The sequence below is a fragment of the Ahaetulla prasina genome, chromosome 8, assembly GCF_028640845.1.
Source record: "Ahaetulla prasina isolate Xishuangbanna chromosome 8, ASM2864084v1, whole genome shotgun sequence".
NCBI lineage: Eukaryota > Metazoa > Chordata > Lepidosauria > Squamata > Colubridae > Ahaetulla > Ahaetulla prasina.
In genome coordinates, this window is record NC_080546.1 from 31,875,455 (window position 1) to 31,900,718 (window position 25,264).

At 38.7% G+C, this 25,264-nt stretch overlaps 1 protein-coding gene across 5 annotated transcripts in view; it reads right to left on the reverse strand.

Annotated features, from left to right (window-relative positions):
* Positions 1-25,264, reverse strand: part of TRIM2 (tripartite motif containing 2) — a 105,620-nt gene that overhangs the window by 42,529 nt on the left and 37,827 nt on the right. For 3 of the 5 annotated variants that reach the window (XM_058192061.1, XM_058192058.1, XM_058192057.1), the window contains 2 exons: positions 2,597-2,778; positions 176-413 (listed from right to left, as the gene is read on the reverse strand). In XM_058192061.1, coding sequence (XP_058048044.1) covers positions 176-413; positions 2,597-2,730 — 372 coding nt within the window. In that variant the 5' untranslated portion in view covers positions 2,731-2,778. Of the gene's footprint in view, positions 1-175; positions 414-2,596; positions 2,779-17,283; positions 17,419-25,264 lie in introns of those variants that run through there. The other 2 variants (XM_058192056.1, XM_058192059.1) reach the window with 2 other exon arrangements.

A 25,264-nucleotide genomic window follows, 5' to 3' on the forward strand; every position in this document is an offset into this window, starting at 1 on the left:
TGTGTATGCACACAATTCCTCCAACTCACATCATTTAATATTTTTATCTATGCAAATATATGGTCACAATGGAAAATAAAATATTATCACAATCAATTTTATAAATAAAGCAATAATTTTTCACTCATGCCATTGCTTTTCAACAATAAACCTCACAGGAATCAAATCCACTTACATTTCCCTCATGATTAGGGCAGGAAAGTGGTTTCCCTGAAGCTACAGCTGTGACAGTCTCCAAGATGGCAGCCTCCTCAATACTGCTGTCTGGAGTTCGCTGCAGGACATCCATTAGGTTGGTGATGAAGAAATTGTTTTGCAGTGCAGAAACCCCTTTCTCTGGAAGAATAGATGTCTGGCGGCACACTGGGCAAGAAAGGGTTAAGCTATGAGCTGGAATGTAATTCTGTAAACACCTAATGAGGATAACAAAAAAATTAATAATCATTAGTATTGCTTCATATTCCCCAATTCTCTAATTCAGGGCTGTCAAACTCCCGGCCCAGATTATCACGTGCTGGCCACGCCCATGCCCGGTTTAGTAAAGGGGGGAAAAGTCCCGATATGTCACATGACGCTGCCATGACGTGGGTTTTGACACCCCTGCTATTATTTATCTCAAAAAAAGGTAAACTCTTCACTATTTAAAATTTGTACTTCCCTGACAACATGCAACTTACACAGACAGTCTTCAACTTACAACTGTTTAACTATAGTTCAAAGTTATAAAAGGCTCGGGTAAAAGCTATAACCTTTACTCATACATATGACCGTCACATCACCCTCATTGTCACATGATCATAATTTAGGGTTTTGGCAATTGGTTTATGATCTCTCACAGCATCCTGCACAAATTGAACCAATTTGTGGCCAAAAATGCCCATTGGGCAAGCTGGATTCGCTTAATGACTGTGTGACTCACTTAACAGCCATGGTGATTCACTCGACAATCATGGTAAAAGGTGTTGTAAAACTGGCTCTGACTTGATTTACAACTTCAACAACTTATGATGGAAATTCTGGTCTGTCATAAACTGAGGATTACCTGTAATGAAATACTGCAGACCTTAAAAAGGTGAAACAGAAGGAAGGGGTCTTTGAAGGAATCAAAGAAAATAACTTTTCATATATTCAGATTTCCTGCACCCCAAAGAAAGTCAAAACTACAGAGGTCAATACAGGCACTTACTATATAGCATCCTAAAAATATATCAACCCTGTTAAATTTCAGATATCTTGCAATATACAAGAACTCATATTAAAATTTTATGATATTCTGGTGATTTTGTGTGATAAATATTTTTTTTTAATTTGCATTTATATCCCGCCCTTCTCCGAAGACTCAGGGCAACTTACACTATGTTAGCAATAGTCTTCATCCTGTTTGTATATTTATATACAAAGTCAACTTATTGCCCCCAACAATCTGGGTCCTCATTTTACCTACCTTATAAAGGATGGAAGGCTGAGTCAACCTTGGGCCTGGTGGGACTAGAACCTGCAGTAATTGCAAGCAGCTGTGTTAATAACAGACTGTCTTAGCAGTCTGAGCCACAGAGGCCCCTTAAATATTTGCTAATAACCATACCCACACATGCATAATGTTTAAAAGATGAACATACTCCTTACTCCAAAGTGCCTTTGAGATGTCTCCTAGCTTCCAGTCAGCATGCCTATCACCTGCATAGCATTAGATTGAAAGAAGCTTCCTTAGAGCCTAAAGCACATTCACCTTTTTACATTGCTTCCTAGTCTACAATGGGTCACAAAGAGGCTTAAATCCTCTCCCCACAGGTAAAAAAATCAGCCCAGGTACAGTTTTCAGCTAAAGGTAAAGCTAAACTAAATCTGTCTATAATAGCCAAAGACATACAGCTAAAGCTGAACAGATTTCATATCATACAACACAAACTGAAGAGACAATTCTAAATATTACAGGAAGAAAAATTATGTTATGGATATATGATATGTATTCATTGTTTAAAAACTGCAAATGCAATAAAACCTTGTATATGATGAAACACATAAAGATTAGGACATATTAGTTCTAATTTCAGATAGAATTAGAATATACCTACAATATGCTCAGTATGATATGATTTAGATGTAGTTTTTATTTGTATGGAAATTAATGCAAGAAAATCACCATTCATTTCCATGTAATATAGAAACAACAGTAGTACTGCCAGGGACAGAAAGCAATCCTGACAATAAACTAAGTTTTAAATGCAGAACAGTTGCCAAGCCTTCATTTCTAAGTATATGAAACAAACTTTACTATCAATGCAACTGACTTCCAAGATAGAATAGTCATTTTCTACTGTCTCATTTAGCTAATTATGGTTTATTTCATGTCTAGGAACTGATTATGGTCATGGGATAAATGACATCATGAAAATGCAACAAAAAACTTAAAAAGAGCCAAGGAGCATTTATTCTTTTATTTATTATTATTTTTTGTAATTTTAGGAAAACCTTTCTACCGCACTAACAATTATTACTGTATTTAAGGTAAGCCTAAATCCCTGGGAAGTCATTGACATGACAATCCAGGCAGATTCAATGGGTGGATTGACTTAGACTCTAAAAAAATACTTACCTCTCACAAAAAGTATGCAGGCATGGGAGCACTTTGGGATTCTTGTAACGGTCCAAACATATGCTGCAGATCAGAAACTGTTTGTCAATCTGACGCACGACAGGGCTTGGGATATTGGAGCCTTCACTGGCCATCCTAGACCACTGACATATGGATCTTGCTCTTTTTCACCCTGCACACTGCTGAAATGTTTTTAAAAAATGACAAGGTTTTTAAAATTAAAGAAACATGTAATTCCTACTAACAATTACACACATTACACAATTACACACTGCCTGACTCTGTGGTCTCTTCTCAAACTCCCAAAAGCTTTAACCAAGAACTGTCTACCATTGATCTCACCCCATTCCTAAGAAGACTGACTATAAGGGGTGTGCATAAGAGCACAAAAGTGCCTACCGTTCCTGTCCTAATGTTTCCTTTCATTATATCAAATTAATACAATAAACCTCTTTATCCTGACTGAATATAATTATTTACTGCAACGTGGGGCACATTTGTCCTTTTTTGTCTTTAGAAATAAGGCAGCACACTAGTGTACTATTCTTTTATCAAAAATTTGGGCAGCAGCTAATAACTGCATTACATTAAAAGCAATCTTAGAGTAGTCTGCATAAGGAGAAGTAATAAAAATATATATACTTGTCCTAAGTTATTATGTTTAATGGAAGAGGAATTGTTAATATTCTAAATGTTTTTTTCATTTGGCATAACTTTTTAAAATTGGTTCTATTCCAGACTCTTCTAGTATAATACTCAAACAATATACAATGTCCTATGTTATTTTAACTTAGCCACAATCAGCATTTTGGGAATGAATAGATCATTTCTCAATTTGTCAGCTTTGTTTTTAATTTGCTGCATATTTGCCATATATTCTTTGACTGAATTGTTCCATACCACTGCCAAGTACAATTTTAGTATCTGAACACAGTTGAAAAAGAACAGGTTGATAGAACAGGTTGTTTAGCATCTGGTAAATACACCTTTGTATTTTTTATCTTAGATAAATATATGAATCCAGCATCGCTCCAGTACTCAGTATCCATCAACAATGGCAATGGAACATTGAGTGAAATTAGGAACAGATAACATAGAATATTCTAAAAGTAGGCCCCACATATGTTTTTCAATTATACTTGTTAGTTTTAAACAAAAGCCAACGTATTTGTCTAAGACAGAATTCAAACAGAGCAAATCCTAGCACAGAAATAATTACTGGTGGAAAACTTTGTACCAAAATCAAACAGCATTATAAATCCCTTTTTAATATGAAAAAGACAGAAAAATGAAAGAATGATAGCAATTTTTGCTTTTGTAGTTTTTGTTTTAGGATTGCATGAAATTATTATGAAAAAACCTCCTTTGCGAAAAAATATCTTCGATACTCATTCCTTTAATGTTCACTGATACAGAATACAAATAAACCTCACTAAAATATAGCAGTGCTAGTTTTGACCGAATAATTCATTTATGGGTTTATATAATCTTTTTTCCCTTCTGAATGAACTTTTATTAAGTATTATTCCAAATAGAAGATGACAGGTAGTCCTCACTTAATGGTAATTAGGGCTTCTGTCACTAAATGATGTGGCTGTAAAGTGCAATGCCATGTGACTGCATCACTTAGCAAAAAATAGTCCTGGCAGTCCCCAATGATAGCAAGGTTCACTGATCATTTAAGTGAGGACCCCTCACAATGTCTGGCTGGGTTCCAATAATCATATCATTGAGGAAGCCGCAGGAAGTTTAATCCCCAGATTGTTTACGAGCAGGCTAGAAGGCAGATAAGTGAATGCTAGGTGAATGGCATGCACAATTTTGGGGCTGGGGATGGATGCTGCCAGATGGGTGGAGAGGCTTACTAGAGTGATTGTGATCATTTGGTCAGGGTGAAGTGATGGCTGAAACTTTGAGGAGTGGCCCAAAGTACACTCATTCAGTGATGTCACAACTTTGAATGGTCACTGAATGAGTAATCATTAAATGAGGAATACCTGCTAGCATCCCTGCTAGCCATAAGTAACTTTTACCCATGGCACCAAACTACAGTATACGAATAACTGCATTCATCCAATCCTATAAAACTGATTGTAAGAATATACCATGTCCTCAAGCAATTATTTCTTCCTTAATATGTAAAATTTAACATATTCTTTCATATTAGAATAAAATCATAGTATATTCTTAATGGTTTAACTAAAGTTTGAGATGTTATTTGGAAGACTTGAATATAATCAATGTATTTGAAAAAATAATGCACATTTCCATTTTTCAAAATCTTACGCCACAATTTCTTACTGAACTTATATTTTGTAAAAGGTATCCCTTTTAAGCACAATGTTTTATATTTAAGGTATTATATTTTTAATTTTTGAATATCCAACAATTGTATGATTGCATTGTAAATAATTCTGAAATAATCTGTTTCCTACAAACTGGCAAACAAGTTCCTTTTACATTTTTTTTTAAAAAGAAAAAAAAAAGAAATTTCACAATTTTGTATAAATACTAGCTACCCTTAAATAAAGTTGTTAAACTGTAAACAAAATAAATTTTGTTAATCCAATTCTAGCCTACAGCCTTCAAAATAATGTATTCCTTTGATAAGGATCTAGTGTTAGAATTAAAATCACTTCAGAAAATGACATCATGCTTTTGCTTTAAATGAATACTTTCTTATCAAAATATATTTTAATATACAGAAAGAATACATGTATAAAAAGCTGGTGACTACAATGCAAGAATCCATATAAAATATTGTTTGTTAATAATCACAAAGAAAGAAATTGTGTGTGGCCACACCCATCTGAAACAGAAGATACAATGAAGACCCAAGTAATTATTATTTATAAATTTCAGCAAAATGTATTATATATGTTAGAATTATGATTCTATCGAGTGAAACGAAACCTATAAAAATAATAGCTATGCCTGTTCAAACTGCACAGCATTTTCAAATAAAAGCAGGGCTCCGCCCAACTGGTACTGCCTTTAAGCTTTCAAAGATCAACCACACAGATCAATGATTCACAAAACTCAGATTCTAAACCACATATAATGCATGAACAGGTTTCTGGAAGCAACATTTCCAACATAACTGTAAAATGTCTAGGCAAATACGATATTTATGCAATATGACTGCTTCAGAAATCAGGCTATGAATTCCACAAATGTACCACTTTGAACACTATTACTTGAGAAAAAAACACCCTATCAAATCAATAGATTTCCTTTCCAGAAATACTATGAACCCACAAGTAAAATATAATTGATTTCTCAGAAAACAGTTCGAAGCATCTTCAGACACAGGTGTTTCGTCCTTCCAGAAATATTTTTCCACATTGCTTTTAATCACCATAGCCTTTTTTTTTTTGTTTAAAGAACACATAATTATAAACCATGAAGTATTATATTTAAAGAGACTAGGAATATATAAGACCAGGGCAAAAAAGCATGCTAGCTAAATAACCATAAATGCTCAAGACATACCCATCTTCATGAAAAACTGAGCTTAATCAACGCAATAGCAAGTAAGAAATCTTTTCCAGGATGCAGTTGTCTCTTGCAGTCGTCCAAAAGAGCCAATCATAATTACAGTAATATATTAGAGTTTAAAAGTCTCACGTTTAAAGCTGTTAGAAAATTGCTACGTCTGTAGTCATTACTGAAGATGCAGCATATTTCCTGCTTCAGATAACAATGCTCCATTCCAGGGAGAAAATTAATGAAAAAAGGAGGCCCAGTCAAGCTCTCTCTCTTTCTCTCTCTCTCTCTCTCTTTTCCTCCTCTTCAGGTCACAGACAAGTGGGAGACCCCTAAAGGATTCCAGCCAATCAATCTTTATTTAGTGCATCTTTCTCACTCAATCTGTGCTGAAAGACTGCAGCAAATGGTGAAAGGGATTGTGGGATACAGCTGCAGCATAGAACTGCAATGAGATTTGCTGGGTGGAATTCTTTCTTCTTCTTTTTTTTTTTGCTTTTCCTTCCCTAGTCAGCAATCAACTGTTTCAATCTCAGTGCTGGCCTGCAGAATTTGAGTGCAAATTAACAGGCAGGAGCAGCAATTGCACTGTCTTAGAAGTAATAAATAAAAGTATCACTCTAATACTAAAAATCCATGCACGTGGCTCTGGGATAAAACATTCTTGATCTAAGAAAACATTAATGAGTAATGCTGAAGTAGTCAGAAAATCTCTATCCTCTTCCCTACTTTTGTTTTGATCAACCATTTGATAAATCTCCTGTTTAATATGGTGACTAATAATCAATTAAAGTGCATACAGTGAATGAGATCAATTCTCCCAGCCCTCTCTTCTCATCATGTGACATATTGCAACTTTTTTCCCCTTCACTAAACCGGGCATGGGTGTGGCCAGTGTGTGCGAATTTGACATCCCTGATCTAGACAATCCACGATCTGCCTATTTTTTCCCTTAAAACAAACTTTTTACAAGCACATTTTTTAATTTCCTGAACAACTTACTGCATCTCAAAGGCTAAATTAAGCTAATTTCAATATTAAACTATGAAATATATTAATGTATTATGTATTTTGCTCATAATATACAACTGAAAAGAAAATAACTAAAATTGTGGAAATCCCGGTAACTTGAAAGGAAGCTAAAATTTCAGCTGATGTAAGATCTCCTGTCTCCTTTGAGATGAACTTGACTTATGATCACTTCATGGACTATCCATTCAGTATTTTTGTTAACAGGATGGAAATAGTTTGCATAGCCTTCTGATATATGTCCTTACTTTCTTATCTAGGATCCCACTGTGGGAGTTTCCAGGTCTGGCCCTGCTTAGTTTCCAAGTACAAGCACAGCCAGCTACAATAGCTCCTGCAAAGTGCTGAGACTTTCAAATGATATCAAATTATCGTGGACAGTGCAAAGCTAAGCATATTGTATAGACCACTAATAAATCCGAAACAGCTTTAAAACAGCTATTATTCATAATAAATAAAAAACTAACTTCTAATATTTGCTGAATGAACTGATTCAGAGAAAGACTTGTCAGAGTGGTGATGGATTTATATAAAAAAAAAAGGACTTGAGCCAAACTTGACTCCTAGCTGCTGACTGTGTCTATTCAGAAATGATTTGCTACTACTTTCTTCTGGATTGTTTTAAAATTTCTGAATAAAGCCAACTAGCAGGTTTGCATATTGCACTCTGCTGTGGTATCAGTTGCAAATTATGATTGTGTCTTAAAATCATATATTAAACCACGAATGCATAATATTTGAATCTTAACAGCATGCAGCAGCATCAGTAAAAAAAAAGGTGTATGAAAAACTAGTAAAACAAAATATCCAGTGTCATAAACAATATGATGGAGGAACATTTAAATGCTTGATCTAGAAGTACTTTTGATGCTCTAATATAAAACATGTAATATTTCTTTAACTCTGCTTTTACCTAAGCACTAGGTAAAATCACCCTTACTCTTGCCCTTTATCCATGCTTTTACCTAGGCACTAGATAATCACCCTTACTCTTGCTCTTTATTTATAGTGTAACCTGATCCTAACTGTTTGTACCCTAATTCAGTGGTGAAATGTAAAATTTTTTACTACTGGTTCTGTGGGCGTGGCTTGGTGGTGGTGGGGGTTAATGTGACTGGGTGGGCAGTTTTTTTTTACTTTTAAAAGCATTTTTTTACAACCTCTTCAGCAGAAGAGGTTGTAAAAAATGCTTTTCAAAGCATCTGATGATCCCAGCTGAGCCGCATGATCATCAGAGGCTTTTTTTTATTTTTAAAAGCATTTTTTCAGGCGAAGAAAAAATGCTTTTAAAAGTAAAAAAAAAAACCTCTGGTGATCACGCAGCTCAGCTGGGCATGGGGGGAGGGCAGGGATTTTTGCTACCAGTTCTCTGAACCACCCGCCGCCATTGCTACCGGATTGGCGATCTGGTCCAAACCAGGAGCATTTCACGCCTGCCCTAATTCATTATAATATTCTTTCTCATGAGCCAAGGGAAAGCCAAAAGAAATCATCAAAGCCATTAAGAAGTAAAAGTTAGAATATTTCGGACTTGTAATGCGACACCTGGAAAAATACGGCATACTTCACTTAATCCTCCAAGGAAAGATTGAAGGCAAACAAAGTCCAGGCAGAAGAACATCATGGCTTCAAAATCTAAGGGACTGGTTTGGACAAAACTCAGCAGCATTTTTTCATGTGGCTGCTGATAAAAATAGGATTGCCAACATGATTGCCAACGTCCAATGACAGATACGACACAAGAAGAAGAATTCTTTCTCTGTATTTCTCTTCCTCTCTCTATCGTACAATGGTCTGGAAAAGTTTTTGTTTTTTTTTAAAAAATACTACATTTCTCATATCTGAAATGGTATTATACTAAGATATTAAATAATGAAACAGCATGCAGGAAATGTAGTAAACCTCTGGGGAAAAATATCCTGCAGGACCACAATGTAGACAAGATTTGCTGATTACCTGTTACTGTTTCAGGCAGAATCCCAATTATACAAATATATTTGAACGAACTATTCATCTCTAGGCGAGATGGGCAGTAAATACAGTAAATTTAATAAACAAGTAAAAAGAATGCAGTCATGTGACATCTTGCTTTACAACCACACTGTTTAGCGATATAAATTCTGGTCCCAAGTGTGTTTATAACTCAAGGACTTCCTATAAAGCATGGAAGAATGTATGGAAAGTTGTATATGCAGATGACATCTCCACCTAGGCTCACTGGGAAATGTGGTACAAGTCATATGATTTCTGGAAGTAGCACAAGCCAGGATGGGGAAAATGGCTGTAACTCAACTCAAGCAAGATATAAAAATTGTTGATTCAGAGGGACAACAGTATTTTTGGCTCTTAATAGGGTTGTGTTCTCCCAGAATGATCTGGAACTTCTCCTGGACTCAAGGCTCCTAACTCAAAAATAAGTGAAAGAAAACTGTGGCCAAAAAGAATTTTACCTAGCTTTGTTTAGTGCCCCAGCTATAGCCTGGAACAGAATGAACTGGACATAAGTAATTCATGACCTGCCTTCTTGATTGGATTATTATAATTTGTTGTACATTAGGATGTACAAGAACATCACCCACAAATTTCAGCTAATCCAGAATGTAGCAAGATTACTGTACTACCATGAGAGTTGTACCATTTACCACTGGGTTTCCAAGTGCAATTCAAGCTGCTGGTTGCTACGTATAATACTCTCTATGGCTTGAGATCTGAGTATCTTAGGTACTACTTTCCCCAACAGTTCCAGCCTACCCCATCCAGACATTCACAGAGCACCTACTTAGGGTATCAGGAGTTGTGGTATAAGGCAGCGGTCACCAACTGGTGATCCATGGACCACTGGTGATCCGCGAGAAAATTTTGGTGGTCCGCAGGAAAATTATTTGCATTTTTTATATTGCACTAAATCAGGGGTCCTCAAACTACAGCCCCTGGGACGGATATATGCAATGAATGTTTGCGTTGCTGCAGAGAATCTCCCCCTTTGGGGTCTTTTTGTGTGAATTGGAGGGGGACAGAAATTTGGACTGGGAGTCTGCTTCAGTCTCCTGGTTCAGGGCTTTCTTTCTCATGGTGGCTGCTTAGCTCCAACAACTGCTTCCTATTGTGGCCCTAAGGAGCCCAGGTGGGGAGGTGAGTAGAGGCTGAGAGAGGAGGGTTGAGTAGAGGCTGGCGAGGCTCCCCTCGACATGAGTGACATTGAGTTGGCCATGCCCACCCAGTCACATGTCCATCTAGCCACGCCCACCCAGTCAGTCATTAGTCAGATCATATTAGTGGTCTGCGGGATTTAAAATTATTAATTTAGTGGTCCCTGAGGTCCAAAAGGTTGGTGACCCCTGGTATAAGGTGATCTGATAATGGACATTTTCTGCAACCGCTCCCATGGAATAGTTTACTCTCTAAAGCAGGGGTGTCCAACTCACGACCCGCAGGCCAAATGTATCAGGTGCTGACCATGCCCAGCCCCGCTTTAGCGAAGGGGAAAAACAATACATCATGTGATACTGCTGTGATGACTTGAATTTGACACCCCTGCTCTAAAACATAGATAGCTGTGACTCTTATGACCTTCTCAAAGTAGGTAAAAATATCACTTGTATGGCTTTTGAGGATTAACTGTACCCAGCAACTCCATATTCCATAACTAGCTTTTTGTGTTAAGTTTCAGTTTCAGTTTCAGTTTCAGTTTGGATTTGGATTTTTATTTGGATTTTTGTGTTTATTATTTTTTCATTGTTAATATTCTGTAATATAAAAAAAGACCCCTTGAGCACAAGACAATAGCCCAGAAAAATATATTTCACTATCCAACTATAGATTATACATAATATTTAATTTATCAGAACTTATTATTACTAACATCTTTATATAATCTTTCCAGATGTGATAAAAATATAATTCCTCTCAGAAGTCAGTATTGTCATTTCATTAATAAATTTTTCCAAACTACCATTTGATCATAGCTTCCCATACCAATTAGTCAATGATACGCTATATACAAATTTCCAATTTTCAGTAATTTTGAGATAAAAATGCTATAACTCTTTTTTTGGGGAAAAAAAAGTTTAGAATTTTCTTCCTTAAAAGTAGGAAGGAATGACATTTTCCTGTCCTTGTCTGCAACTCATATTTCACCCTCACAACCCAATAGAATTACTGTCAGAAATCTCAATAGAAGTGTTTTTTAACACTTTCATATACGGCATTTTGGTGAAAATTAATGCAAAGAACTTTTACAGTGTTTAGAAAAGCAGTGGCAAAGAACATTAACTATGTCGCTTTCAAAAGGCCAAAGAAAAAATGTTTTTAAAAGTTTTAAAAAATGCAATTTATCATAAGCAAATGGACATCTCCATTTCTTAGCCTATGTAGGTAGCGTTGTCTAAAAATATTTCTGTGGTCATGTGGCCAGCATGACTATACACACAGAACACTGTTACCTTCCCATTGAAGTGGTACCTATTTATCTACTTGCATTTGCATGCTTTTGAACTGCCAGGAGGGCAGGAACTGGGTCAAATAACAGGAGCGCATCCTGTCGTGCGGCACTTGAATCTCGAACTTGGGCTGTGAGCTTTCTAGCTGACAAGCTTGGCATCCTTAAATGCTGACCCATCGTGCCCCCCCCCCCAAATAGTGGGTATTTCTTTTTTAAAAAATCAACAGGCCACAACAGATATATGTGTTTCTTAAGTCTACCTCATAAATTCCACTGCTGAATTGCAGTAAGGTTGCCACAGGGCTGGACTAGCCCTTAGTCCAGATTATGCTCACAGCATAATCACAGTGCGGATCACTGATTGGCTCCTAGGTGGATCAATGCACTGGTGCCAGCTTTTTCCTTTTAGGATCTGTTTCCTCTTCATTTCTCCTACGACTTTGCTTTGCTTTTCTAGATGTTTGCACACATACCCCTTTTTCTAACATATTACTCTTTGACACTAAAGCAGACCTTTCTAGGTGTTTTTTTTTTTAAATCAACGCAAACAATAGTGGCTCTTTCTATGCCACTTTGTAAATCCAAGGAATAGTTGCCACTTGAACGAAGAACAATGTCCCATGTTTAGCTTAAAAATTAAGGAAAAGGAAAGGAAATTTTGCTGAACTGTAAACAGGATGTAGAAAAGCAAGGAGAAAATGCTTTACCCAGCCTAGAGAGAAACTAAAGAATGTCCAGAGAGAGATGAAAGGGTTGAATAGAGCATGAGACTCTTGTGTTGGAAGCATTTCATTATCATAACAGCTATCATGGGATTAACTGCCAACCAGCAAAAAAACACATAGCCAGGACAGGCTGTACAATGTTAGGCTTGGAAGAGGGCATGCAAGGCACTACAGCCAATTGAAGCAGAAGCTGTTATTAAATAGAAAAAAGTGTTAGAAACCATCTGGTATGAAAGATAGCTCAACTCAGAAAGCACAAAAGTTTGAAGCAGAGCTAGAAACCGGGGGACATGGGATGTACTTGACATGTGCTGGGAATCGTAGTAGAATATCTGTCTACTGTATTGTGTAATCATGAAAAGAATAAAGCATGCAAATTGCTGCACCAGATCCTTAGTATATCACACAATTCACTGGAATGACAATAGCTGACTGATATGGCATGAAGGCTGTCAAGAGGCAGAATTCTCTGTTCAAATATTCTAGCACAGGCATGATATAACACCCCACATCTCAATTCTGTAGAATTTAGCCACAAAAGGAACCAATCCCCAATTAGGTTTATATGCAGATGTATAAAAACAATCAAGTAAGTTACATAGGATCATTAGGGGCTGCTGATTTCCAGATGGTTGCCTTTAATGTAAAAGGCAGATCAGAAACTGGAAAAATTATCACAGATGGTACAATGCAAAAAATAAGCTTAAATAAATGAGCTGGCATTTGTACCATCCTGATTTAGCCTTACATTTAGCAGACATACATGCATCATTACAGGACAGCCTGTTCAGATGACGGATTATTTTTGTCAAACTTGATTTTACTGTACGAACATCAGCAATTATCAGTCAAATCAACAGTTTAATTTTTAAAATATCCTTATTGTCACGCTCCAAGCCACAAGTAAGAATATTTAGCTTTCTATTTTTTATATACCATATATCAGGTCTATGACACTAATCAGCAGACTTTCCCAACTTGATCACCTACCATGTGAAATTACAATTCCCCAAATTTCTAGCCTGCATCACATGACTTTTTAACTATTTTGCATTATTTAAGACATAGACAGTTAAAAATTCTGAGAATTATCAAAGAGCAAATAACTCAAGTTAGAAAACAGATGTCAGAAAATATTTGGGGGGGGGGGGCTTTCCTTCTTGGATTGTTTATTCATCTTTGACAGCCATTGGAGAAGGGAACCAAACTGAGAACTTAAGTTTGTATTGAATGGTAGTGGCTCTCCAAGATTTTATACAACAGTTTTTCTCAATCCTGTCTAGAAATTCCAGGAACTGAATCTGAAACTTTTGTATACCATGTTTCTGTTCTGTGCCACTAAAACTATACCTTGGCGAACTTATATCCTGCTTTTCACAATAAACAGCCAAATGCTATTGGAATTCTGTAATCAGAAGCTTTCAGGTCCTACAATTGTTGCTTTTGCATAGCTATAGCCAACATCATTATCAATATTCTTAGATAGATACCTGCATTTCAAGTACTACAGCATGAATTCTATGGAACATGTCTTTGCACCTGTATACTGCATAAATAAAAAAGAGGGCTGTGAAAATATTTACAGACCCATCACACCCTGGACATAAATTGTTTCAACTCCTACCCTCAAAATGACGCTATAAAGCACTGCACACCAGAACAACTAGACACAAGAACAGTTTTCCCCCGAATGCCATCACTCTGCTAAACAAATAATTCCCTCAACACTGTCAAAGTATTTACTAAATCTGCACTACTATTAACCTTCTCATCGTTCCCATCACCCTTCTCCTTCCACTTATGACTGTAACTTTGTTGCTTATATCCTTACGATTTAAACTGTAATTGATTGTTTCCTGATTGCTTAATTGTAGCCTATGACTATCATTAAGTGTTGTAAGTGTTGTACCTTGATGAAGGTATCTTTTCTTTTATGTAGACTGAGAGCATATGCACCAAGACAATTTTCTTGTGTGTCCAATCACATATTCTATTCTATTCTATTCTATTCTATTCTATTCTATTTCTATTCTATTCTTCTATTCCATCTTAAAAAAATGATAAAAGAACATGTTCCAAGCGGCGCATCCTAATTACATCGAGTCCTATTTAAATTCTCCAGTGTCCTGGAGAGGCCTTAAAGGAGAGGTATTCTGGGAAACTAAATGGCACAGTATGGCACTGCTATTGTAACTGCTTTCTACTTTAGTGTGCCAATGCTATCAGAGTAGCTTCAGATTGTCCATGAAACGTTTATTGTGCAGCCAAATATGCTTCAGATCCCACGTCCCTTATTAAGGGGCAATTAAAACTGCTTTATTTCTTGTGGCTGTACAGAATTCTCTCATCTTGGTTAGAAATAAAAGTTCACAAGTAAATTGTGAAAATATGCCCCCAATTATAAAATTGGGGTCTAATGCTTCTCTGGGATTTTGAACATTTTCTCTCCATCTAATTTTGATTATATGTCATCATCTCAGCCTGGTTTATTAAGTGATAGTGTCACATGGACTGTGGAAATGTTCATCAAATAGTACGTTGTTGCAAATATATTCTTAACGAATTTGTCATTTTTCTAAAGTAATGATCTATTTCAACATGTATGTAATATATGTTCTTTCACAAAAATATATGGCTTTAGTTCAGTTTGCAAAATGCATAGCTTTGTATGTTTAATAAAGATCCCAAAACTTGGATGTAACCATCCCTAATAATCAGAGGGAGTGCTGAAGGCATTATTAGAGGAAAATTAATATGGTTAATTTATTTATTTATTTATTTATTATTTATTTATTTGATTTTTATACCGCCCTTCTCCCGAAGAACTCAGGGCGGTGTACAGGCAAAAATAAAACAGATAATACAATATACAATTTAAAAAGCAGATTAAAAAACTTATTTTAAAATTAGCCTAAGTTAAAATATACTAGACTAAAAAACCCCATTAAAATTAATTAATAAAATTTAAAATTTAAAATTAATAAAATTCAATTCAAGCCAGCCCCGCGCGAATGAAAAGATGTGTCTTCAGTTCGCGACGGAAAGTCCGAAGGTCAGGTATTTGGCGTAAACCCGGGGGAAGCTCTTTCCAGAGTGTGGGAGCCCCCACAGAGAAGGCCCTTCCCCTGGGGGCCGCCAGCCGACATTGTTTGGCGGACGGCACCCTGAGAAGTCCCTCTCTGTGAGAGCGTACAGGTCGGTGGGAGGCATGTGGTAACAGCAGGCAGTCCCGTAAGTACCCAGGCCCTAAGCCATGGAGCGCTTTAAAGGTCATAACCAACACTTTAAAGTGCACTCGAAAGGCCACAGGTAGCCAGTGCAGTCTGTGCAGGAGCGGTGTTATGTGGGAGCTACGCGTAGCTCCCTCTATCACCCGCGCAGCTGCATTCTGGACTAGCTGAAGCCTCCGAGTGCACTTCAAGGGGAGCCCCATGTAGAGAGCATTACAATAATCCAAGCGAGAGGTAACGAGCGCATGAGTGACTGTGCACAAGGCATCCCGATCAAGAAAGGGGCGCAACTGCCGAACCAGGCGAACCTGGTGGAAGGCCCTCCTGGAGACGGCCGTCAAATGATCTTCAAACGACAGCCGATCATCCAGGAGGACACCTAAGTTGCGCACCCTATCCTTTGGGGCCATTAACTCGCCTCCAACAGTCAGCCGCGGCTGCAGCTGACTGAATCGGGATGCCGGCATCCACAGCCACTCCGTCTTGGAGGGATTAAGCTTGAGCCTGTTTCTCCCCATCCAGACCCGTACGGCTTCCAAACACCAAATTTGCTTTACTTCTGACAGAAACAAGAGAAAGTTTTTTTTTTAAAGCACAAGTTGTGTTCTTTGGAAACACAAATTCCTTTTCCGATGAATCCTTCCCCCATACAGGCAAGCCATGTTTTGACACTGCTGCAAATTTGTTGTACAGAACGTCAGGAAATGCAAGAATTTCCTTATCTCCCTTTCTACAGGCCTTTGGGTTTGTATTAGCTGTATATGTTTGTGGAGATAGGGATATGTTTTAGGTATGTTTTTGAGCTGATGCTGGACCGGTTTTTGCACTTCAATTCATGTGCTTAGAATATAAGACTCATATAGACTTGAATACACTTTCAGCTCAGTATGACATGGCACAATTTCTAAAGTTATTTATCAGTGGTGTATATTTAATCTCTGGGTAGTAAATTATTATACACTGAGTTCAATTTGGGAATTCTAGATTTGAGGGATTACCTATTTTCTAATTTACAGTACTATGGTCATATATTACTTATATTATTTCATCAATATGTTTTGATGAATCCTTTTTTAAAAAAATAAAGATTTTAAGTTCATAAAATAGTTTAATGTTTTCTGTTACCTTTATAACTCTATAAGAACCCACATTTTGTTTTGTAAAATTATAGAAATGTTTTCTCACTCCAAATGTTTAGGAAAATTTAAACTTATTCAGTGTATTTTTTTGTAAGAATCCAAATAATGTTTTATAAACTTTCAGAGATGAATTAATCTGATATGAGATATCATGGACTATTTGATGTTAGAAATACGTCATATAATGCCACCGTTAAAGCTCAGTTCTTTTTAGAGGAATTTGTTAATTTCTGACCCTAATCTATGCCCACATCCCAGCTTCGATATCCTTCTACACATCTATCTATTTTCCTTCAAAGGCTTTATGATCATTTTCATAATTCTTTTAAAATGCTATCTTTATCACTGTGTCCTACTAAATTTACATCATTGTTTTTCCTACTGCTTCCCTGCAAGATAATCTCATAGTTGTTTGATTTTAACAAGCGTGTCATTGAACACAAAGTAATATTCTTCCAATTTAAGAAATCCTTCCGGAACATACCAACAAAAACATCACAAAGTGCCCAAATCCAGCTTTTAAAATATTTTTAGGATTTTTCCAATCCCAGATGTATATAAGAAAAAAGAGAAGAAAGAAATAGGGCTGGGGGTGGGAGAGAAAGAGAGAGAGAGAGATAATTCAAAGCTTACTTACAGGCATTCCATTATGTCTTTCCAGGGATTGAAATACAGTCTCTTTGGGGAAAAGAGTTTGCTCCCAGCAGCATTCAGACAATTGGTCCCATTATAGTGATCATGAGGCTGAGTTAAAGAGTAGCCTTGCAAAAACATAAACAGCTTGTCAGCACAACCAAAGAGGTGGGACTTAGTCTCATGGGACAGTTCCAGCCAATGATCAGCCTCTTTGGCAACTGTTTGGTTAAGATATAGTGTTTCATTCTTAAAAGGAGAGTTGGGGAATGAGAAAAGCCCACAAGAATAACTGTGCCAGCGTGTTTGTAAATGAATAGGAGCTAAAAATGCTTTGCACAGGGAAAATACAAATCATTCTATGGAAGTCGTCAGCTGTAATTCCTACACGACAGGCCATTGCGTAATGTTTTCTATGATTCTAATAGATTTTTGAAAGTATAAATAGACTGTGAGACATTTGACTTTGCACTGAAAATTACCAGAGCATTTAGATTACAGCTTTAAATTGCCAAAACCTTGGTAACAAATTCCATGTCGTGACTTTGGGCACTGTTTCTCAAACTAGCCTTCCACTAGAACAGGAGTGAGTAAGTATGGCCCCTTTATGAACATGCAGGCTCAGGAATTCTGGAAGTTGAAGTTCACAGGTCATAAAAGGGCCCAAGCTGCTCACCCTTGAACTAGAGGAATTCTCCAAGAAAAATAAGAAAAATTATCAGGGAAGCATTCAGGGAATTCTGCAAAACATTTCAAAGTTGAAATGGTTTGGTTTCACATTTGGAACTGGTTGTCTCTATAAGTCTGGAAGCATTTCAAACCCAAATCACTGCTTCGAGTTCAAAGATTTCTAAAATGATTACAACAGTCTTTGTAATTATTAACAGTGTATTATGGGACAGTTCCAGGCAATGGTCAGCGTCTTTGGTTAATGTCTGATTAAAATATGGTCTATTATTCTTAAAAAGATAATGGGAAACTGAGAAAAGCCCACTTATTCCCCTAACTGTATGCAAACCAGATTGAATTCTCAATATTTTACATACTGCTACCCACTAAATAAGATGGCTAAGATTTATGGTCCAAAATATATAGGTTGATTATCAACTCCTAATACAGGTGGTCCGTGTTTATCAACCATAGTTGGGACTGGCAACTCAGTCATTAAAGGAAACTGTTGCTAAGTGAAACCATGACATGCTTATAATCTTACTTCAGCTCTCCTTTCCTTTAGTGACCTGCAAAGGTTGTAAATGCGAGGATGGTTGCCAAGTTACTTTTTTGTAATTATGGTCACTAAACACAAATTGCCTGTATATACATATATATATATATTTGTTTTCTGAGGTTTTTGCCGGTGTTTGTATGTAGGTCTTTGGTTATTCGGGTTTTCTCCCACGTAAAATTGGAAGTGTCTTGGCAACGTTTCAACGAAGTCTCATTTGTCATCTTCAGGCTGGTGTTTACAGCTTCGTGCTTCTAGGAGCAATGTGTGATCGCAGCTGTTTCTTCCTTTTAACTGCTAGTGGGGGTTTGAACTGATTGGTTGGGAGCTTGGCTGTGTTCTGATTGGGTGGAGGTGTGCTCTGATTGGATGGTGGACTTGGCTGTGCTCTGATTGGATGGGGGTGTGTTCTGTTTGGGGGGGCTTGGTTGTGCTCAGGTTAGTCTGAGTTGCAGGGAGATTTGAGTTGGTGAGCTGCATTGCTGTTGTTTGGCTTCGCGTTCGTGGTTGTGCTACATCTTCATGGTGGGTGTCAGTCTGCTGCATGTATGGATTGGAAGGGTTTGAAATGGCTAATGATGCAGCTGCAGTCTGGCTTCTGGTCCGTGGTCGTGCTTCATCATCGGTGTGGGTTTGAGTCTGCTTTCCGCATGGATGTGTGGTGGGGACATGCTGTGTGGCACTCGTGAGTGTGGGTCTGGCGTCATTCCTCATGTTAGGGACTCGTTTGTCGATAAGGGCGGGTTTCCAAATGGCTGGTTTGGAAAATTTTGGAAAACCCGAATAACCAAAGACCTATATATACATACATACATACATACATACATATATCTCCATAGATTACACATAATATTGATCATTCCGGAAAAAAAGAGTGAATTAAAAATATTGTGCAGAGTTTTTCTCTGGAGAAGAGGATAGAGTTTATCCTGATACTTTTAGGACTAGTGGTTTACTTGAAATACTTCCTAGGCTAGAATTAATGACTGTTTCATAATTGTAACTTCACAAATCACGCATTCCTCAAATCAATCAGAGTTACTGGCAGAATCGTTAGATGACATTCATATATTTCATTAGGTTTCTGGGTAACAAATTAGATATGGTGAACAAGTAGATACATTTCTAACAATTTTGGTTTCCTGAATTTTTTGGGAAGCTGACATAACACCACTAGCAATTAAACTGTAATTACATATCAGCAGCATATACAATGAACTCATACTTTTTCTGAATTGCCTGAATATATTCTGACGTATCTTTTCCATTGCCCTAACTTCTGTCGGAATATATTACTTGTTCTTTGAAAGGCTATTTTGCTAACACAACACCAAAGCTATAGTTTTGGTTTTCATTCTGTATGTGGGTGAGTACTCGCTCATTGTGTTCATGAAAAGGGGGAGCAGCAATACCGTCGGGGCAGGGAGAGGCTCCACTTGGCTCTGTTCTACAGAAAGTACCATTGCTCAGCCTGCCTAAGGACCAGCAATTGTTAGCTACAACAATACAATCTTTCAGCAAAGATTTTTGTAAAATGTCATGGGAAGATTCTGGTGCCATCCACATGACATTTGGTTTTGTTTTTAATTCTTGCTCAGTTGAACATCTATTACTGCAGCATTGGACATCTGTAATTAACATAATGAGAATTAATTTAGATACAGGCTTTGTGCAAAAAGCAACAGAACTGTAACTAATTGCAAAATCCACTGAAAAACAAACTGAAAAATCATAATTACAGGACTTTCTAACAAAACTTGTCATTTTTTTTCAATCTTACTAACAAAATGTGAATACAAATTATCTCAACTGCAGCTACACAGAAGAGACAAGATTAGCCTTTTTTCCATTGTCACTACACAAATTTTTCATCTCTTCCAGATATTTTACTTGCAGAAAGAAGAATGATGACTATTTACTGGAATCCCTTTGAATAAGACCTAAATACAGTTAGAATGATTCAGACTTAGCCTGAACCCAATCATTTCAGATTCTAAAGTTTATGATAGATCTTATGTAATTCTAGACATTTATATAATTTTGATGATACATTCTCAAAACAGATTTTTTAAAATATCAAAAAAGTTTCTTTTTCTACTTGTAAAGCTGAAAAATAATGCATCCTTGTCAAATCTTATGCCATTCAAATGTGTTAGAATGATAAAGGCCAGAATTCTTGGCCAGCATAGCCAATGCTGAATTGGCAAAGGATGGCTTGTAATCCTCAATGTTTGCCTTTTTATTCCAAATCAAATGTCCTTTGGATTTAGAAAACTATCATTATATGGGACGATATAATGCATATCCATTAAGTGCAGCATATCCATTAAGTGCAATGTCATGAGACCGCAACTTGTGATTTCTACCAGCCTCCCCACTGACTTTGCTTGCGAGAAGCTGGCTGTGAAGACTGCAAATGACAATTAGATGACTATGTAATGCTGCGCCCATCATAAATATGCTCTAGTTTCCAACTACCTGAACTATAATTATGTGACCCTGGGGATGCTACAACAGTACAACTTTGAGGACCAGTTGTTAAGTCTAGTTTTTCAGCACTATTGTAACTTCAAATGGTCACTGAATGAAGGATTGGTAAGTGAAGATCATTTGTATTTTTTCTACTTTGTTAATATTTATGTATAACTTGCAAGTACTATTTTTTCTAGCCAAACAAAACTGTCCAGCCATTAATACATTAACTTTCAGATCCATACTCCTTAGCATACCATATTCATTATAAATTATTTGTATTCTTAGCTAGCAATACAGCATCTGCATGCAAAAATAGACAAACAGTAACAAGCTTTTGTTATATATGTAATCCTCGATTAACAATAGCACTTAGAATTATATACCACTTCATAGTGCTTTACAGCACTTTCTAAGCCAGGAATGTCAAACTTGTGGCCCATGGACTGGATGTGTCATGCTCTGGCCACATCCACCCGTGGTTTAGTGAAGGGGGAAAAAGTCACGATATGTTACATGACGACAAGTTTGACACCACAAGTTTGACATCCCTGCTCTAAGCGGTCTACAGAATCAGCATATTTGCCCCCAACAATCTGGGTCCTCATTTTATGGACCTCAGAAGGATGGAAACCTGAGTCAACCTTGAGCCATTTAGCATCGAACTATTGAATTGACTCCTTTATTTTACCTCGTTTATTATTTTATATATAGTTATTTTTAAGTTGTTAAGTGAATCATTTCAGTTATTTAGTAACATGATTGTTAAGTCAATCTGCCTTCCCCATTTGCATGTGAGAAGGTTGCAAAAAACTATCACATGACCCCAGGACATTGCAACTATCATAAATATGAGCCAGTTGCCAAGAGTCTGAATTTTGATCACATGACTATGGGAATGCCGCAACAGTTGTAAATCTGAAAAACGGTCATAAGTCACTTTTTTTTCAGTGCCATTATAATTTCAAATGAATGGTTGTAATTCCCTTCATATAGTTATCAAAGTCTCAAATTCAAGCAACCTTCATTCATATCTAGAAGCAGGGAAATCCACATCTGTGTGTGTGTCAAAAAAGTGAAGATGGCAGCCACAACTGTATGAAGTCCTGCTCCTTCTATACAGTATATATTTATCGTTAATAGGTAAGGTTTCAATGGTACAATCGTACCATTGAAATATCCACCTAGTACATTTTTTTCCTTAGTTTCAGCCACACAGCATATCTGTTTTTCTTTTTTTTACTACTTTGTGTTCTTTACCACTTATTCATTTTACATTCCATTTAATCTTCAATGTGCTATGATCCATGTGCCAGGAAGTAGTAATGTCTCTCTCTTCCTCTTTTTTCTTTCAAGTCCCTGCAGCTTTCTTAGCAAGCATTTTTTGAATCTTTTTGCCATTCTTTCTTTCCTAGAGCTGACAGTAAATGACTGGCTCAAGGTCACACAGCTTTCTGTTTAAGGCAGAATTAGAATTCTTGGTCTCTCAGTTTCTAGCCTAATGCTTGAACCATTACACAAAACCTCTTCTCCTTTGTCTGCATGTGTCCTTTTACTCCCATTTCCCAACATTTGCATCAAGTAATGTCATTTATGTAATTTAAGTCTTCACTCCAATGACATGAATGTTATTTCCATCATCAGCATTGTAATAATAATACTTTTCAACTCACTGGACTCTAGGAATATTTTATTTGTTTATTCAGTTTCTACATATGCCCATCTCTGTCAATGACTTTGGGAGCCTTAGAATTCAAACTCTGGGAGTTCAACAACAACAATAATTAAAAAAACACTCTCTTCCCTTAATTTTGTTAAAACAAGCTGGGTTTTTCTTGTGTAGTAACTGTGTTCCACTTTATTCTACTTCCCAATTCCATTTTCTAGAGGGGAAAAAAACACCTCTACTGCTTGTTTCTACTCATCCTTCCAGAAGCTTTTGCAGGCTCAATTTTTCAGACTTCCCCTATATAATCAAGGTGGCACAGTGGTTAGAATGCAGTACTGCTACTTCTGCTGACTGTGGGCTGCCAGCAGTTTGGCAGTTCGATTCTGACCAGCTCAAGGTTGACTGAGCCTTCCATTTTTCCAAAGTCAGTAAAATGAGGACCCAGATTGTTGGGAGCAATATGTTGCCTCTGTAAACCACTTAGAGAAGGCTGTAAAGCACTGTGAAGTGATATATAAGTCTAAGTGCTATTGCTATCATAGATTCTAGATTAGTGCAGTAATTCCAGCAGAGTCTTTATTTAATATAGTAAATAAAGTGTATACTATAAATATAGTAAATAAAGTAAAGTGGCTTGGGCCACTTCCTGAGGGTCTGGCTCACGGCACGGCAGAGGAACTAGCTGCAGCCTGGGAACGGGCTGCGGCTGGGGCTTTAGACCGTGTCGTGCCTTTGCGGCCTCTGACCCGGCGCAGATCCCAACCGGCTCCTTGGTTCTCCGAGGAGCTGAGGGGGATGAAATGCCGGAGAAGACGCCTAGAGAGTTCCTGGAGGTCCAGCCGTTCAGAGGCTGATCGGACACTAGTTAGATCCTATACCAGGACCTACCTAGTGGCACTGAGGGAAGCGAGGCGTTCTCGCCTCCTCCCTCATTGCGCCGGCAGATAACCGCCCAGCTGCCCTGTTTGGTGACCCGCTCCTCCTTCACCAGGGGAGCGGGATGACCCGCTATGGGACGTGCTGAGGAGTTTAACGGTTATCTATACGATAAAATCGTTCAGCTTAGGGACGGTCTGGACCAAAATTGTGGCGATTCAGACGGGGTATCTGAGGCGGTCTTGGTGATGTTGTGTGGGATGAGTTTGACCCTGTGACTCCGAGGACATGGACAGGTTGCTGGGTAGATTGAATGCCACCACGTGTTTACTGGACCCGTGCCCCTCCTGGCTGGTGCTGGCCACTCAGGAGGTGACACGAGGCTGGCTCCAGGGATTACGAGTGCTTCCTTGTTGGAGGAGTCTTTCCGGCCGCCTTGAAAGAGGCGGTGGTGAGGCCCTCCTCAAGAAGCCTTCCTGACCCGCTGTTTTAGGTAATTATCGTCCGGTCTCCAACCCGCCGCGGCGAAGGTTGTAGAGAGTATGGTGGCATATCAGTTTCCTTGCACCTGGAGGAAACTGTCTATCTGGACCCGTTCCAGTCCGGCTTCCGACCGGTTACAGCACTGAGACGGCTTTGGTCGCGTTGGTGGATGATCTCTGGAGGGCCAGGGATAGGGGTTATTCCTCTGCCCTGGTCCTATTAGACCTCTCAGCGGCTTTTGATACCATCGACCATGGTATCCTGCTGCGCCGGTTGGAGGGGTTGGGAGTGGGAGGCACCGTTTATCGGTGGTTCTCCTCCTATCTCTCCGACCGGTCGCAGACGGCGTTGACGGGCAGAGGTCGACCCGCGGCGCCTCACTTGTGGGTGCCGCAGGGCCGATTCTCTCGCCCCTTCTGTTCAACATCTATATGAAGCCGCTGGGTGAGATCATCAGTGGCTTCGGTGTGAGGTACCAGCTGTACGCTGATGACACCCAGCTGTACTTTTCCACACCGGGCCACCCCAATGAAGCTATCGAAGTGCTGTCACGGGTCTGGATGGGGAGAAACAGGCCCAAGCCCAATCCCTCCAAGACGGAGTGGCTGTGGATGCCGGCATCCCGGTACAGTCAGCTGAGTCCGCGGCTGACTGTCGGGAGCGAGTCATTGGCCCCGATGGAAAGGGTGCGTAATTTGGGCGTTCTCCTGGATGCACGGCTGTCTTTTGAAGATCATTTGACGGCCGTCTCCAGGAGAGCTTTCCACCAGGTCCGCCTGGTGCGCCAGTTGCGCCCCTTTCTAGACCGGGATGCCTTGTGCACAGTCACTCACGCCTTGTGACGCCTCGCCTGACTACTGCAATGCTCTCTACATGGGGCTCCCTTGAAGGGCATCCGGAGGCTGCAGTTGGTCCAGAATGCAGCTGCGCTGGTGATAGAGGAGCCCTCGTGGCTCCCGAGTGACACCTATCCTGCGCAGGCTGCACTGGCTACCTGTGGCCTTCCGGTGCGCTTCAAGGTGTTGGTGAACGTCTTTAAAGCGTCCCATGGCATAGGGCCGGGTTACTTACGGGACCGCCTGCTGCTACCGAATACCTCTCACCGACCCGTGCGCTCTCACAGAGAGGGACTCCTCAGGGTGCCGTCGGCGCGACAGTGTCGTCTGGCGACACCCAGGGGGAGGGCCTTCTCTGTGGGGGGTCCCCGCCCCTGGAGCGAGCTCCCCAGGACTTCGTCAACTTCCGGACCTCCGAACCTTT